This window comes from Pomacea canaliculata, linkage group LG10, assembly GCF_003073045.1.
Source record: "Pomacea canaliculata isolate SZHN2017 linkage group LG10, ASM307304v1, whole genome shotgun sequence".
NCBI lineage: Eukaryota > Metazoa > Mollusca > Gastropoda > Architaenioglossa > Ampullariidae > Pomacea > Pomacea canaliculata.
In genome coordinates this window covers 24636669-24654117 of record NC_037599.1, presented here as the reverse complement: position 1 = coordinate 24654117, position 17449 = coordinate 24636669, and the positions used below count along the sequence as shown (strand labels likewise).

The 17449-nt window shown below is 48.1% G+C and overlaps 2 protein-coding genes across 2 annotated transcripts in view; both read left to right on the top strand.

Annotated features, from left to right (window-relative positions):
• The window catches only part of LOC112574476 (heparan sulfate glucosamine 3-O-sulfotransferase 5-like), a 30584-nt gene extending 23285 nt beyond the window's left edge, over window positions 1–7299 (top strand). The window contains exon 2 of the mRNA XM_025255576.1: window positions 985–7299. Coding sequence (XP_025111361.1) covers window positions 1260–2264 — 1005 coding nt within the window. The 5' untranslated portion in view covers window positions 985–1259 and the 3' untranslated portion in view covers window positions 2265–7299. The remainder of the gene's footprint in view (window positions 1–984) is intronic.
• LOC112574481 (heparan sulfate glucosamine 3-O-sulfotransferase 5-like) lies at window positions 5054–12245 on the top strand. The gene is made up of 6 exons (XM_025255585.1): window positions 5054–5185; window positions 7808–8121; window positions 8372–8563; window positions 8827–8982; window positions 9269–9472; window positions 9764–12245. Exons 3-6 carry the CDS (start codon window positions 8546–8548, stop codon window positions 9995–9997), a joined length of 612 nt encoding a protein of 203 aa, XP_025111370.1. The 5' UTR covers window positions 5054–5185; window positions 7808–8121; window positions 8372–8545; the 3' UTR covers window positions 9998–12245.
• Window positions 12246–17449: the final 5204 nt, after the last annotated feature.

Here is a 17449-nt window from a genome sequence, read left to right as displayed (position 1 = left end):
GTGGTTTGCCGGGTGAGTTTCTAGGACACGTCAGCACAGAGGCATCCATCCCGTGTAATGTATGGGAGGTCGGCACAGACAGATAAGAATATCAGCTACATTGAAGCAGACACAAACAGGTTCAAGTGCCACACATTTATCTACAGAGCAGCTTACCTTACGTTTCCATAGATACCAAATAATTTTACAAGGAATGATTTTTCTTCCACTTTCTCCCCTCCGTGTGTGTGGACTGCTCCGCACGACTCAGTGTCGCTATAAAACTAATTGCACAACCATAAGATAACTTATCAAATTGAAATTCATCTGTATCACAGATTCAGGTGAAAGAAACTAAAAAATAACTCACTTCCCTTGGCTGTGTTGCTGGTAGCAGCAAGTTGTGTGGGTGTTTGCTGACGTGTCATGTACATACAGAAACTACTCTGCTGACCTCCCAGGTCATCCCAATCCTGTATCATCAGCATCGCCTGTGTCCGTCCCACAGGTGAATTACACCACGTGGGTTGTCTTGTCCCAGTCATTGTTCCCTCTGTGACGTATCGTGTCCGTCCTGTGAGGACGTGAAGACCGACACAAAAACTCCATTTGGAGGAAATGGTGAAACATGGCCACCAAAGACGTAGGACGAAGATGAATAAGAAGCGTGAAATGAGGAAGATGTGAATACCACGTGACGTAGATTAGACGTGAATGTAACCATGATGTGACGTAGTGGCGACGTGAATGATGTAACAACACTACGTGTCATCTCATCTGCAGTTCTTACATTTTCTGTGTCAAACTTTCCTGAGCCTAATGAGGTCACACAAAACATTTTAAACTCAAGATGACATGTTTTCGTGTTTGCAAATAGACTGAACGGTGTTGCCAATAGAGAAGTGAGCGAGAAGCCACCGAGAGAGAGAGGGAAGAGAGAGAGGAATTTGTTGCGGAATTTTTGTTGTTTTGTTTACAATTCGGGACTTTACCTTTCAATTTCAGGTTGAGTGATCAGAGCCATCGCCATCTGTTGGTGACAACGACAATGTCCTGTGGAGCGGGCGGCCGCAGACGACAGACCTGCGCCAAGAGAGGATTGTGTGCGTGGAGTGGTCCTTGCCCGATGAACCACCAGCAGAAGCAGTGAACATGTCGGTGGAGGCCAGCAGCCTGCAGTTTGTGTCCAGACATTGGAGGGACTCGTTACCTCCCCGCATGCCGCATCGCCATCAACTCTGTCACCGTCACCTCTGACCTCCTCATCTGGCGAATCAGAGATGAAGATTCTGCCCGTGCGCAAGGTTCGTTTGTGGACGAGTACGTGTTTGCCGCTGTGCTTCTTCTTCTACATCGCCGTCTACTGCAACAGCGCCATCTGGTCGTCGCTTAGCATTAACACTCATCCGCTGGACAACATCCTCACCGGCTCCGGCTTCCGCAAGCTGCTGGAGGAGCGATCGCGGCTGTCATCCAACGTGTCGCACGGAGGAGGCGGGAAGAGCCGTCGCCTGCCCTCCTGCATCATCATCGGAGTGCGCAAGTGCGGCACGCGCGCGCTGCTCGAGTTCCTCAGCCTGCATCCGGACATCGTAACCGCCGACGAGGAGATGCACTTCTTCAACAACGACGATCGGTACCGCCAAGGCCTGGAGTGGTATCGCCAGCGAATGCCGCCCTCCCGCAGTCACCAGATCACCATCGAGAAGACCCCGGGCTACTTCATCTCCAGCATGGCGCCCAGCCGAGTGCATCGCATGAACAGCTCCGTCAAGCTCATCGTCCTGCTGCGCCACCCCACGGTCCGCACCGTGTCGGACTACACGCAAATCTACTTCAACAAGCTCGGCAAGAACGAGTCGCTGGACGCCTTCGAGGACCTGGTGCTGGACCGCGAGAGCAAGGCCGTCAACCTGCGCTACAAGGCCGTGCAGATCAGCATCTACCACCACTACTTCCGGCGCTGGCTCGACATCTTCCCGCGACAGCAGATCCACGTGGTGGACGGCGATCACCTGATCCTGGACCCCGTGTCCGAGATCCGCAGCATCGAGGACTTCCTGGGGGTGCCGCACCACATCGACTACAGCATCCTGTACTTCAACAGCACGCGGGGCTTCTACTGCATGCGCCTCAACGCCACCTATGAGCGCTGCCTGGGGGCCAGCAAGGGGCGCAAGCACCCAGACATCGACCAGACGGTGATCCGTAAACTCAACCGCTTCTTCGTGCCTCACAACAAACAGCTGTTTAACATGTTGCACGTGCAGTTTCCGTGGACGTGACCCCCACACACATACCCAGACACCACCCGTATCTTCTCTCTGTTCCCCACCATCCACCCTCAAGGAGTAACTGAAGCCTAGGAATTGTTTGCAGCCGTGGGAGTACGTCACTTTGGGAAGGAGGGAGAGGGAGAGGACGTGGTTCTGTTGAGTGCAAGTTGTGGTGAGCAGCGCCCCCTCACTGTGTGGAGATGAGTGAGGCCGGGTGCTGTTCTCTTGCCTGTGTCGTGCAGCGGAACCGCAGGACGGACTGGAATTCAGAGGATGTGACATCCACATTGGGCCAATGGAGTTGGGAGGATCGCGGGAGACCCCAGGACGGGTTGTGGTGTGGCCTTGGACTGTGAGATTCTCGACTGAAGCTTGTGTGACTCTCGGTGCTTGTGTGGGAGGGACCGGATGTGGCCAGCAGCTCATGAGGGCTGACGTCACTGACAGACCGCAAGGCATTGTTTTCATTGTTGTAGTTACATGTTTCTTGAAGACTTGTGCATTCGAGCTCACACACAAACATACAGACACTCACACACATACACTCACACACTCACACACTCACACACTCACACACACAGTTGCCATGACAGCAAGCAGGTCACACGTTAGTTTGTAGACTAAGGTCCGGACAGTGTCTTGATCGGAAAATAACTGTTGATGTTCCTTCTGTGAAGGATTTGAAAGTTGTTGACCTCTCCAAGACCATGTCAAAGTACATCTAACCCAACATATGACACAGGGACACATCGACACATGGTCACATCGTCACACTGTCCAATCATCACTACTGTCGAGTGTCAGGGGTAGGAGGGAGAGAGGTAGGAGAGGAGAGAGGTAGGAGAGGAGAGAGTAAGCGCTAATTATTGAGGAGGCTCGAGTCCATTTCAAGGTCACCAACAAAACACTCATCATCATCATCATCATCATCATTATTATCATCATCATCAGCAGCAGCAGCAGCAGCCGCCTGACAGTTTGGAGCTCTAATGAGAAAGTAAAACAAAAATCATTTCCTGGCACAATAATGTTTTACAGGCGAAAACCACAGCTAACAACAGTCATCATTTTCATGATCATCGCCATCGTCGTTGTCGATAACATACATTCAGAAACATCAACATTAGCTGAGAGACTAAGGTCATCAGTCCATCAGAACATGTTCACACACACCCGGGGACACAAGGCAGGTCAGTGAGAGCGGACAGGGAGGCAGGGAGGGGAGAGGTTGCATCATCGACCTCCGACAACATCGAACATCAACTTTGTGCGATCAACAAGTCGTCACTCAGCATTTATTCTGCGTGCGTGTGTGTGTGTGAATTTTTGTCCTGATGTCTCCATGTGTGCACTGGTTGCATGTGCATGTTTGTGCGTGTGTAGTGTATTAATGTATGTGTGTGCGTGCAAGCGTGCGCGCGCTAGTATAGTGTATAAAGTGCCATCGTGTACCCTGAGTGTCTCGCCGCTTGGGTTTCTTGTCCTCACAATTTCCTCACATCTGAAAAATAACAACACGGAGCACCGGGGGTTAGGAGTGGAGTAGGGCGAGGTAATGTGGGTCTAGCTGTAGGATAGTAGCAGCTTAGTGTCGCTTGGCCTTGCTAGGCATTGGCCATTGTTGGCTACACCCGGGTAACACTCGGGTAACACTGGGTGGCGTCTGGTGCATGGTGAGTCTCCACTCGGGTATGTGGCTTTTAAAACCTTATCACAGCAAAGAAGGAAGCACACGACCGAGAAGACAGAAAGAGAAAGCATGTAGACATCATGTTTGTTTACTAGTTCACGCGCCACTTCAAAGAGTGTGGGGCAGGGTAGGGAGTGCAGGCCTGGGAAGGGGGTTCGGGGTGGGTGAGGTGGGTGGTGGAGGGTGCTGCGTGTGTGGCGGCTGCTGACGTCACCGTGTGATTAACGACCCTGCGCTTTGTACTTGGCGCCACCTGGGAGGAAGCGCCGCAACCACAAGCAGCTGCCGGCAGCGTGCGCACCACACCGTCACGTGCTCCACCAACAACCCCCGGGGCCTGTTGCACACGTCGTCGATGTCTAACGTCTGCACACCAACACTCACGACCGCTCGCCATCACCAAGAAGCGTTCGCACTCACTAGCGAGCGTTTGTGATGGCGGAACGTTGGTGCTGACGAGCGCTAGCCGAGAACCAAGATGTCTCCGCCAAGCGCGTGGTAACAACGGCGTGACGTCACTGATGGGTTGCGCGTGCAGGCTGTGGCGTGCATCATGGAGTGAGTGAGTGCCAGCAGCTGTGGTGCCAAGGTCGAGATGCAAGGACGAGATGCGGCCGCCGGAGTCTGCAGTAAGGCGGTAATGGCGGTTGTGTCAAACGGCGAGCAGACGACTTGTAGCTCCTGTTGGCCGAACGTTGCGAGCTGCTCGTGAAGGTTCGACTGTCTGCACATTCTGCTCGTGAAGAGATACATGACGTCACATAAGCATTAACATCCGACACAGGCTCAGCAGTCAGGAAGTGTTTCTAGAGACACAACATAGTAAGTGCAAGTCCCAAGTGTTTACAGCAGCAGTCAACACCTGTAAACACACTCAGGTGTGTCAGGAAATGTCTGACACGACTAAAGTGTCTGTGACACACTGACATGATGATGATGCGGAGCACAACAGAAGCTGCGTGATGATGACGATGATGACGATGATGACGACGACCTGCTGAGTGTAGCGATGTCAGCAGCAAGGTGTGTGCAGCCGCTGGTGGAGGTGTGTGGATGCAGTGTGCAGCAGCCTCCCCATCACGCGCTGCCGTCCAGTGTCGCGGCCAGCGGCTGGCGCTGTTGTCGTGGATACAGTCCCCTGCCTGGTGTCCGCCATGTTGTGTTGTTATCGTCTTCCTGTTGTTTGTCGTGACAGTCGGCATCGCTACGTGGAGCTGAGTATTGCGACTGGAGGACACAGGTAAGCATACATACACACCTGTCTACAGTAAACAACTTACACACAACTGTCTCAGCCACACAGGGAGGCCACCTGGCTGCGATAAACACGCGGAGGATGTTTGTGGCGGAGAGGGAGGAACAAATGGCTGTAACTCAGTGTTTGTGATGATGGCTGTCTGTTGAGCTGCGACACTAACCAGGGGAACATTAACACACATTAACCTGAGGTTAGCATTTTTTTTTGTTTTTATTAGAAAGCTTTAGATAGAAGGAGGAGTAGAAACTCATTTGCGATTGGATGTAAGTGGATGTTGGCTGTCCTCCTGGCTCCCTGTCCACGATGGCCAACAGCTGCTTGACAAAGTGCAGGACAGTTTCTCACTCACTCGCTGTCCCCCCACAGCTGGACACAGGGCACAGGACACATGACACAGGGCACAGGACACATGACACAGACACAGGACACAGGACACAGGGCACAGGGCACAGGACACAGACACAGACACAGGACACAGTGTGTCAGAAATATTTGTAAGGTTACTTGTCTGTGAAACATGTTATAAGGCTACTCACGTTTACAAGGATGTGAGGGGACACCTGTGTAACAAGATTTGCATGTTGTCAGGCGCGAGGAGGATGTGGGACTGGAGGAGGATTCTTTCACGAGGAATGGAGGACAGAAGATGCTTCACCGTCCTTGCACACTGCTCGGTTTTTTTTTTTTTTTTTGCACTGGACAGTTTGTTATCTACACTACAGACACTCATGTCAGGCTACAGGAGACTTCATCACACGATCAAATTCCTGAGAACCAGAGGGAGGGAAAGATGTACCCCTCCCTCCCACCAACCAGATCCTAGGTCTTTAGGTTTGATTTCCCGAACATGTTTGAATGAGGGAGGAGGAAGCAGGAGATAAATATAGAGAAGGTGTAGCTGAAGGAGAAAGACACACTATCCAACACATAGTCTAATCAAATGTAGATGTTTAGGTTTAGTAAACTACTTTGGCACAGGAGACATTTTATTGTAGTGTGTGATGCGCGCGTGTGTATGTGTGTATGAGGATACCGGCACCTGTACTGTTCGTGTTTGTGTGTGTGTGTATGAGGACACTGGGACCTCTCTATGTGTTTGTGAGTGTGTATAAGGACACTGGCACCTCTCTATTCGTGTTTGTGTGTGTGTGTAAAGGACACTGGGACCTCTCTATTCGTGCACAGTTCCATTGACAGCACAAATATTTTCATGAGTCAGGATGTTCCAGCCTCCAGTACCCGGGGTGCCTGACCACTTCCTGTCCTGTGGCCAGTGTCCGTAGGTCCGGACAGTCGGCCAGACGCCATGCTCAGACACAGGCGAGCCTATGGGACAAGTTCCCCGCACAAAAACACTTTTTATTCTCGTAACATCCACACAAACAAGTTTCCGTAAAGCTCCAAACATCAACAACCAAATCTTCAGTGTTTGTGTTCGTTCTGACCACGCACGTGACACACAACAGACTGTGTGCACGTGGTGATGTCACTGCTAGTGGTGAGCATGTCGAATATTCATCCTGGTGATGTGTTTGACAGTCTGTCATTATATTTCAAACTATTGCTCAGCGCCTCTACCACTGACTTTGTCACTCAATACTTGTATTAGACATTTATTATCACATTAGTGCAGTTAGTGCGCATGACATTGATTATCAGTAAATAACTATGTATCACACCATGGCTTACCATTACATAATATTATTATACATTGATGACCACTGGAACACACGTGCTGTATCTCGCTACTGCTCATTGCTACAGACACATCGTTGTTTACAGTGAACTGCAGTGACACTGTTTACTAGATGCACAATGTTGTTTACCACTCAGTGGAGTGTGTCAGCTGTTGTTTATCGCTCAGTCAGACGTGTGCCAAACACTGAGTGCCACACGCTTGCTGCTTCCATTTTGCACTTGTTGAGCCACTCTCCGTGTCACGTGACACTGATGCTGCTTACTACTCAGACCCTGTGTCGGGGGGAGAGCGCCTCCCTCCCGCAGAGTGGTTCACCGTGACCTCTGTAAGAGATCGCAGTTGTTGTTTGATACCTGTGGTCACTTGACAAACATTAAACATTCTTATTCATATTTTACTCACGATTGGCTTTCTGCTTTTTTGACACGTGACTGTCCCAGTGATTGAGTGCGCGTGCATGTGTGACGAGGTGCACGTGCTGTGTGTGTGAATAAGTGGCCGGGGTGGGGGGGACAACAAACGAGCGAGTGTGTCAGTAAAGTGATAAATAAATCAGAGAGCAAGTGAGTTGGAGCACAGGAGAATCAGAAAGAAAGAGATATTAACATCGTAAAATCTGTTTGCGTCTCTTTGAGCGTCAGCAAGAATCAGGTGACCGCACTGGTCAACCTTATGATGTCACAGCCGTTAAGTGACTGATGTTGCTGCATACTACAAGATTTGGTTTCAAAAGAACTGTACACAGACAAGATGTCGAACAGTTAAAGCTGAGACAATACAAGAGGAGTGGACACAGAGAGAGTGAGTGAGAGAGGAAGAGAAATGGAGAGATTGTTTACCATCACCTCACTCCCATCATAATCAATAACGACTCGCATCGTTTGTCACGTGCTCTGTTTTCGCAGGAAGAGGTTGTGTAGGCCATGGTGGCTGAGGGAGCCCGTCTGCTACAGCGACTACAGATGCCGCCTGGAGGGAGGACACGCGCTGCCCCACTGCGCCCCCTGTCGTCGCCATCAGGTCGTCAGACGAGACGCACGTGCACTGCTCCAAGCTCCGCCGCTACCAAGTCGTCGCCCCTGTGGTGGTGGCGCTGCTGGCGTTGTTGTTGCTTGTGACGTCATGCTGTACCCGCAGCAAGGCAGCCCGTGTCCCCGTGTCAACAGGTCGGACACCCGGAGAACTGGCCACCCGCCAGACCAAAGTCTGACCTGCTGAGGTGGGTGTGTATGTTGAGGGTTTGTGGGTAGGTTGTCACGTGGGAGGTTGTCACGTGGGGAGGTTGTCACGTGCAGGGCCGAGTTGACTACCTGAAGTTATTGTCAAGATATTTACTAGAACTTGTGCTAATATTCTGCAATTAAACTCATTAATTCTCTAATCAAGACTCAGAGCGAGGTTTAAGAGAGTAGTGTGTAACCACGTAACGTTAAATCACGTAGTTTAACGTGGCCTGACGGGAATTACAGGTACCGACACACACGGCGCCAGATGCCCAATGTCTGATTATTGGAGCCCGCAAGGCAGGCACCCGAGCTCTGCTGTCCTTCATCGACCTGCACCCACAGGTGCAGTCAGCTACCCGGGAGGTCCATTTCTTCGATCGCAACTACGACAAGGGAGTAGTCTGGTACCGGCGCCACATGCCCTTCACCTTCAAAGTACGTTGGACACGTGACACTCGTCGCTTTAATCAGTAATTAGTCTCCTTCTGTAGCTCCAACTCAATTCATCTCGCGGTACACACAATATATATGTTTGTGAATATTTTAGGTCGGATAACTGTCAAAATAATGGACTTGAAAAAAAGTAGCATTTCCCAGCTCTCTGTCTCTCTCTCACACTCACACACAACAAACACACACACTTTTATCTATTAAATCAAACAGAAGATATTATCAGTTTGACTTCCCTCTGGGCGCAGGACCAGATAACAGTGGAGAAGTCGCCAAATTATTTTGTGGATCCTGTCGTCCCCGAGCGCGTGTACAAGCTGAACACTTCCATGAAACTCTTGTTGATCCTTCGCGATCCAGTCAGGCGAACCATCTCCGACTACCTTCAGATCATGGACAACAGGGTGAGTACACCTTTACATTGTTGTAGTGGCGATGGTGTTGTTGCTGTTGTAGACAATGGAAATAGCAGAGCAGACTTGTTGGCAAACCTCGCCAACGACAGTTGTATTCGGAAAAGTTTGGGATGAGTGGCGGAAGTAAAGCTTACTGTTACAGCGCCCTCTACGCTCCAGTACCCGCGTGCGTGCTGATGGCAAACATCGGTTTCTGGAGTTGAATGGATTGATATTCAAGGAAGTCTGATCAAGGTTGTCTTTGACAGTTTTTGAATTCTGTTGTTTGCCAAAGATCAAGCGGCGCAAAGTAGTCATCCCCTTCGAGACGCTGGTGCTGAACCAGGAGACGCTGGAGATCAACCAGTCCTACTCCGCCGTCAAGCGCTCTGTGTACGTGCGCCACCTGGCCCGCTGGATGCAGTTCTTCCCCCTGCAGCAAATCCACATAGTGGATGGTGAGAACCTGGTGCTGCAGCCCTGGCAAGAGATGGCGAAGGTTCGTGTTGGTGTTAGTTGTCAGATGGCAATGAACATATTATTTTTAGATCACACGGAATGATATATAGCAAAAATTACACGGAGGGTGCATTGCTGGTGAGATTGAACTGCATGGTAATACCTCCTGGTATGATCACACCGAATAGTGCATACTTAGTAGCGGTATGTCATTGGTAAGATCGCAGTGTACAGCCAGACCTTAGCTTTGATTTTGACCTCCTTGATCTTCTACTGCAGTTTATCTCTGTGATATTCTCATGGAGTCACGATGTTGTCCCCCGTTTTGCAGGTGGAGGACTTCCTGGGACTCGAACACCAGATCACTGAAGACAAGTTCACCTATAAACCCGAGCATGGCTTCTACTGTTACACCCTGGGTGAGCGTGAGCAGTGCCTGGCCGAAAGCAAAGGTCGGAAACACCCGGTAATCGACTCCTTTGTCCTCAAGAAGCTCAAAGACTTCTTCCGCAACTTCAATGAGAAGTTATTCATGCGAATCGGTCGTCGGTTTGATTGGAACTGACCGTTTTACTTACCCCCTCCTTAGTCAGGTAAATGCAGGGGTCAGCAAGGTCAGCGAGTAAAAGCAACATGAATGACGTGGCTCAAGTTTTAATTCAATGTTGTCAAGGTTGACTGACTTCCTGCCGACTTCGCTCTCTGCACAAAGGAGGAAAAGAGTGTGCTTGCTTCTTCTTTCTTTCCACGAAAATGGCTGCTTTGCAACACCAGGAGCGTTAGAAGTTTCAAGTGATTGTGAGCAGGCATGGCGAGAAGACACCGAGATGCTGTGGTTGGCAGGGAACGAGTAAAGGGAGACAACATCGGAAAGCAGCATCCTGGAGTTAGTGCGCATGATCTGTGACGTGGCGCCCTTGGCAACAGCTCGTTGTCACCAGACGCCTTCGCGAGGAGTGAGTGAACGACAAATGTCACACGGGTTCTCCAGACAACATCAGCTTTAAAATATTGTTGATGGGGGATGAGACACCGAGTGATGCATGTGAGGGTCTGTGACATTTGATGCTGGAGACAGTTGTTGACAGTTGTTGTCAGGGTACATCGCACAAAGATGCACGTGACCCGAGTTAACCTTGATGAACTGATGCGAATACTTCCTCGTGTCTACCCGCGAAAGATTACGGATGACTAATGTCGATGTCGTCTGCGAGGTGTGCGCTAGTACCCGCAATGGCAGTGTGTCAGTACACTTGGCACTGTGGTGTGTGTACATGTATATAATATATATAATAAGGGCTGACCTGAGGGGCAGGCACCTTACTGGAGCCCGCGCTTGTGATTAATGTGATGACTAGTCTCCAAGTTAGTCCCTGTCACTCGAGTCCTTGATGGTTAAGAACGAGCCTGCATGCGATACTATTTGTTTCAAGTATTAAGAAGCTGTCTACACCTTATACCTGAGAGAAATTGGCGGCTCCCCCAACACGATGTACACAAGTAGAATATTCTTACAGGATTTTGTTGTCAATAAATAGAAGTATAACTATCGTCTAGAGAATACAGAATAGAGAATACGCCCGAGCACCATGTCTACATGCAGTGTAGGGGCATCAATGCACAGACAGCATGTGGTCTGGAAGACGAAGGGACACAACTCCACTCCAGCTTGCCATGCGCCTGCGAGCTTTCAGGAGTTAGGTCCCTTTGCCGTCGTCACATCGCCTGAGGTCCTGAGATGATGTCGTCGCCTGCTGACATCTTCCACAGAGTGGAGACTGTGAATGATGGCGTTGTTGACAGTGAAACATCGTGTTTTGAGTCACAGACACCTCAGACCAGTGAAAGATTCCCCAGATTATGAGGGGAAACCCGACAAAGTTTGTTTTCATGATTTTGCCAAAAGATTCCCCAGACTGAGGGGAAACTCGCCCCACACAGTGACTCGCTGATTGTGGCTTTGCTGACAACTGCAGACAAAGATAAGCGCGGGGGCTCTGTACAACTGGCTGACATTTGTTGGTGGTGACTTTAAAATTCAATATTTCATCAAAACGATGTAACGCATCTTCCTCTCATAACATTGTAAATTTTGTTTAAACTCCATCAGTATTATAATTTATGACCTATGAACATCAGTCTTAACTTTCCATGGTCTAAACATTTGCTCGTAATAAGTAATGTGTAACCTCAAAACCTCGTCTAGAGTTGTTGTGGTCAATTTTTGTTTTTCGTGAGTTCTGTGGTTTCTCTCACATTTCCTGTCATTTTGAACATACAGTCTACATACTGTGGTTACCTGCAGTGTAGCTTCTCACAAACATGGTGTGGCCTGTAGACATGACAGTCTTCAGTAGTGGAGCTTCAACTCAACCTGCTGGTAACAGCAACGATAGCAACAACATAATTGCAACTATGACAGTAACTACAACTGTTTTCTGCCGACCTTAGTTCTGCTACTGTGACTGTTGTGTGACTACTTCTGTGGTGTGACAGTTGCTGTGACTGTGACTGTGACTGTTGCTGTGACTACTGCTGTCATTGTTTGCTGTGATTGTTGCTGTTTTTTTCAGATCACTTTGGTCTGATTGCTGATTACGATGATCACGATTTCTAAGAATTCTGCGACATTGAACTGCTGTCTGGTCATCGTTGTCTTCATCTGCCTTATTTACACGGGGAAATGTTGTGAGGCCTGAAAGTTAAGAAGAAAAATTAAGAAAACAAATACAGTGATACCTCGGTTCTCGAACGCCTTGACTTTCGACCAAATCGGTATTCGACCAGGAAATTCGAGAAAATTTGTCTTGGAAGAACAAGAACTCGAACATCTGAACGTCCGAGATGAGCCGAGTTGAGCCGAATGGCGTTCAAAAGTGAAGAGAGAGAGAGAGTCACGAGAGAGTCAGAAATGTGTGCAAAATGACAGAAATCGCAAATTTTGTTGAACAACATCACCCTGATAAAGTGTAGCAATAGAGCAGTTAACATTTTTAATGACAATGTTATGTCCACAAAATTTTGCAAAGGAGAAAAAAAACAGCAAACAATCGGCAGAAACCAGACAAGCAACTGCAGAGCAAGATTCTGATTCTTCAGCAAAAGATACAGAGAACAGAAACCCGAAGAGCAGTTATACCCTCTGTTTTATTGAAGAGGACTCCCCTTCAAAACAATAACCATCCCCTTCCCTCCTCCCTCCACATTCATTCCCTCCTGCCATAAAGTTGACAGTACAGTAAATGAAACAAAATGTACTGTGTTTTTGTTTAATAAATACACTTTTATTTCTTATTTCTTGTTGAGACTCATGTTTTTCGGCTAGGGGCTTGGAACGAATTAATCCAGTTTCCATATTTCCTATGGGTTTCATGCTTCGGTTCTCGAACAATTGGTTCTCGACCGTCCTCCCGGAACGAATTATGTTTATCAGTATGTACCTCAGGACGAGTGAATTAGCGAATCAAGACAGGTCAGTAGAATGTTTGTACAGTAGTCTCTCCCATTCCGTTTTGTGTTTCATCTTCCACTTTGGATTGTTTCCATTTTGGATTGTTTCCATGGCAACCGATAGTGCGACGAGTCAGTAAAACCACTCAAGGGATAAATAGCTGATACAAAAAAATCCGCGCTATCCCCTGAAACAAATTTTTTTTTCTACCGGTGCCTGACCTAAAGTAACTCAGGCGTTACATGTAACAGCTGTAATAAAGATTAATGAAATGTGGCCGCCCCTGTTTAGTTAGAGTGGTTAGACAGATCAACAGGTGATGCGCACAGGGCAGGTAAGGTGTCGGGTGTCGGGTGTGTAGACTACGGGTGTAGACTACGGGTGCACAACGGCGGAAACACGAGCAGCCACGCCCCTCAAGGGCCGTCACCGGCGTCACGCAATCCCCACCCTACCCCTACTCCCACCCCAAGAAAATACCCGACACCCTTTGAAGACGTCTGATTAGAGTGCAAAGCACCCGAGGGTCAAAGGCAGAGCAGCGGGCGAAACTTTTTTCTGTGAAGGCGCTTACTGAAGAAACGAACTCGGGGCCGTGCAAGTCTGCGGGTTCCGACTACCGAACACAAACAGTTGGCACCGAGAATTGAAGCTGGTCGCTTCTGGTCTTCAGACTCATTATAGGAAAGCCATGTTTTATCAACATTTTAGTAAAGTTTGTGAAATATTTGCAGTCTCTGTGTTTCTTTGATATACAAACCGCAACAGTTGAGATTGGAAGATGCGACTTGAGTCTTCCCACCTGTGAACGACAGTCATTGGTCCTCCGCACTTGAGTGACTTTGTGTGAAATGTTTGCCGAGTCCGGCAGTCGTTGTGTTTAGTGGTCAGTAAACACAATACACATACTGAAATACAAGAACACTGTACAGCTACTGGCAATATCTTCTTGTTCTTGTTCCTAATCATCTCCAGTGGAACAAGGGGCCGCAACTGGCAATACAGCTTGTTTATATGTAATACACGGGTGAGTCTTACTATCCAAATATTTGTGGCTTTGTTGTTAAGCTCCACGAGATCTTTTGTGACCACTTGTGTTTTTTGTTTTTGGTTTTCTTGACATCGTATTTTGACTTAGTAAAGGCATTATTCACTGCCCACATGTTTAACTAGTTTTTATTTTAATGAAAGTTCTAGGGATGTTGTTTTATCTAACACTAGAGTTTCTGTTGTCCTCTTTACTAAAACCGAAAACAGTTATGTTTGCACTGTTTAGGATGAAACAATTATTATGCATTTTTTCTGGCCTGTTCAACTTCCACAAAATAAATTTGACATTCCTCAAATAAGGAATTATATCCCATTGTGGTAAAGTCAGGTAGTTGCATATTAAATAAACGAGACGATTGTCGTTACAGCACAAAATGTGTTTAGTCACCGCGAGGTTCCACACCTTGCTTTTGCACACACAAAAAAAAAAAAAAAAAAAACCAAAAAAAAAAAAAAAAAAAAAGCAATCAAAAAAGAAAACAAAGCAGACGAGGGCAGATCAAATGTTTGTCACAACATTTGTCAATTTTCTTGTCCACGTTTCTTCCTGACAGTCATTAACATCCCCATTCTTTCTACTTCGTGTCTGTGTGGTTGTGTGTATAACAAACAAACCACAACCGCAACTCCTGTCATTCATAACTGCTAATTAGGAATCCGATATCTAAGATAATTAACCATTAGAAATACGATATTTAAGTTAATGGATTTAAACATTAGGTATACCATACATCGACTTTTTTGGTAGCTTATTCCTCCTGTCCGTAGACAGAGACTGTGGATAATAAACAGACAACAAACATAGTCTCCACAATTCAACTGTCGATATAAAATTATATTCAGGGTTCGTCATCCGAGAACATTGAAAGAACACTTTGGCTCCCGTTTCTACTTTACTTGTAAAGTGAGTGATACTCATTGTCCTTGTGCACACCTGGAGGTTGTACGATGTTGGAGGTTGAGGTGAGGCTACTACCTTGTCTACAAAAGTTGTTAGCGGCGTCTGACGCCAGGTAGACTCTTGACAGGTAGACACTTCACAGGTAGACTTGACAGGTAGACTCTTGACAGGTAGACTCGCCCTCCATCGTCTGTACCAAGCACCTGCAGGTGAACAAGGTAACTGCCTCAACATGAAGACCTCCCGACATTGCGAGTTCTCGTCTCTTCAACTTTAGTCGTCCTTTCCTCAGTGTCGTCAGTTAGACCGTGTGAACCTGCCCTAAGGTCTGCAGTGTTCCTGGGACAGGACAAGGACTAGTAGTAATGTCCAGTCTGGACTAGTAGTAATGTACAGCCTGTTTTCTGGTCTCTGAAGTTCGCTGTAAACAGCATATAACAGGATTAAGCCATCGTCTTTCAGAAGTGAAATGTCTAAAGAGTTCTGTCCAATCTAATCACTGACGTGTCCTGTACACGTTCAGAAATATGTCCTTTTGGTAAAAAAACCCAAACAGACCCTAACAACAACAGCAGCAACAACAAAAAGCATTTCCCAGCTTCCCAATGTTCATGTCAGCGATCACTATCTCCAACTTCACATCTTTATATAACGATATACATTTATCTTTATATCTGTTGTTATCTTCATTACAGCACCATACAGGCGACACGTATCGCCGGTTATCCACACAGTGAAAGTTGGCTTCGCTGGGTTCAGATCTCGTGTCGGGCACTCTCTTTCTCTACATGTGGCATCTCTGTACAGGACTGGGTGCCTTGCCATGGTGTAGCTTTAGTTGTTGGCACGGTGCAAAACACCGCTTTGTCCTCCCCAACATCACTACAAATTCAAGTTAATTCAGCCTTGCCGTGGGCTACCCCGATCTCCAGGAGCGAGGATGATCACAAACCCTGCCAACAAAAGCATGTAAGGGGTTTTAACTCCGAAGTTTTTCTTTTATTTGAGAATTCCCCTCTTTCTGTGCGCAGAACTTTCGTTCGTTTCTTTTTTCAGTCTCTTCTTCAATCTTTTTCATGATTTTCTTTTAGGCTTCACTTTTACTGCTTTTGATGTGCTGACAGTTTTATCCGCTGTATGAGACTCACTGGAGGTATACACGTGAGGATCATCACAAGAAACCTGGCAACAAAACGTGTTTGGGGACCAAACTTCCTAAGTTTATTTATATTTACTTAAATGGCCGTCAGCACCGACGCCACGATATTTCTGCTCCACAAACAGCCATTCATCCACTCGGGAACGGAAGGTGGTTACAGCGCTGGCGACCCACCTGACAGAATTTCTCTCCAATTCCTCAAGAAACGGTCCATCATTTAAATCTTTCTAGGTCAAAGGGAATGTGCGGGTAGGGCGGGTGATGCTTCCCCTCGGTAAGACGAGGCTGTGGTCGTCGTTGATACCCGCGTCTGATGAAGCGTTGGGTGGTGAGATGAAGTCGATCTGCAGGTCACGGGTCAACCCCTCGGGAGGGTGTCGGGTCACGACCCGTGTCCTTTTGTGAGGATAGAGGATTGGCAATGGTCAACCTGTCAGTCTGTACGAATTGCAACAGCCGGAGGCTCTAGTCTATTCATTAGTCTCCCCAAACCCAAGTGGCTCACCGTGCCAGTCCAGTGCCGATATCGTCTGGGCCGCCCTTCGCATTGAAATCCCCTATCACCGCTCGGGTAGTCTTCTCCAACTGTTTGAGGAGCAGTTCCGCGTCCTCGTCGCCGTGGACGAAGGTGTGAGCATACACCTGGATCACCAAATACATGTTGTGGGGTTGGCAGGGAGGCGGGAGGCGTTCTGTTATACACTGATCAGCGGGTGCTGGAGGATGGGCGAGGCTTGTAAGGTGTCGGGGGTGTAAGCTACAGGCTCGCCTCCCACGTCGGTTGTGGCACGAGCAGCACCCCCCACCCCAATTGAATCCCCCTTCCTCCCCAAGAAAAGACCCCACACCCTTTGAGGCCCCTGTTTAGGGTGCACAGCATGCGGCGGTCAAAGGCACAGCAGAGAGCTGTAAGGGAGGAGTAGTTTGGGAGGGAAAGATGCACGTGATATGTGTGTGTGTGTTTGTGCGAGAGAGAGAGAGAGAGAGGCAGGGTGAGGTCGGTGCTCACACAGGATTGTATTCTGGTGTCACAGCAGGTCGGACACCCAGACAGCCACACACCCGTGACCACACACTCACGGGAAAAGTATGGCAAGGGCATCGAGCTGAGACTGATCAACATCAATGTTTCTTCCCCAAAATACATCTGCACATGTGGAGTGTGAGTGTAGCTCACTGTGTGGCCATAGCTACTGAGCCACAGGCAAATACAAGCAAGCAACCAGCCAATCAGCCAAGCAAGCAAGCCAACAAACAAGCAGCAACCATATAGTCCTGGCAGAGTTTGAAATCATACGGCAATGCATAGGTTCAAGGAATTTATATTTTTATGAAGTTTACAATTTTAGCTGGGAGTGAGTATGCCACACACACCCTGACTTTGTCTCAAACTGCTGTTGACACTAATTCATATTTTATTCGGTTCCTGCAAGACATGCTACTGAAGTTCTCTGCA

What these genes read in the sequence shown, in the direction of transcription:
- LOC112574481 (XM_025255585.1), top strand. An exon ending in TTCAGATCATGGACAACAGG is followed by an intron (nt 8,983 to 9,268) that starts GTGAGTACACCT and finishes TGTTTGCCAAAG; the next exon opens with ATCAAGCGGCGCAAAGTAGT. An exon ending in CCTGGCAAGAGATGGCGAAG is followed by an intron (nt 9,473 to 9,763) that starts GTTCGTGTTGGT and finishes CCCGTTTTGCAG; the next exon opens with GTGGAGGACTTCCTGGGACT.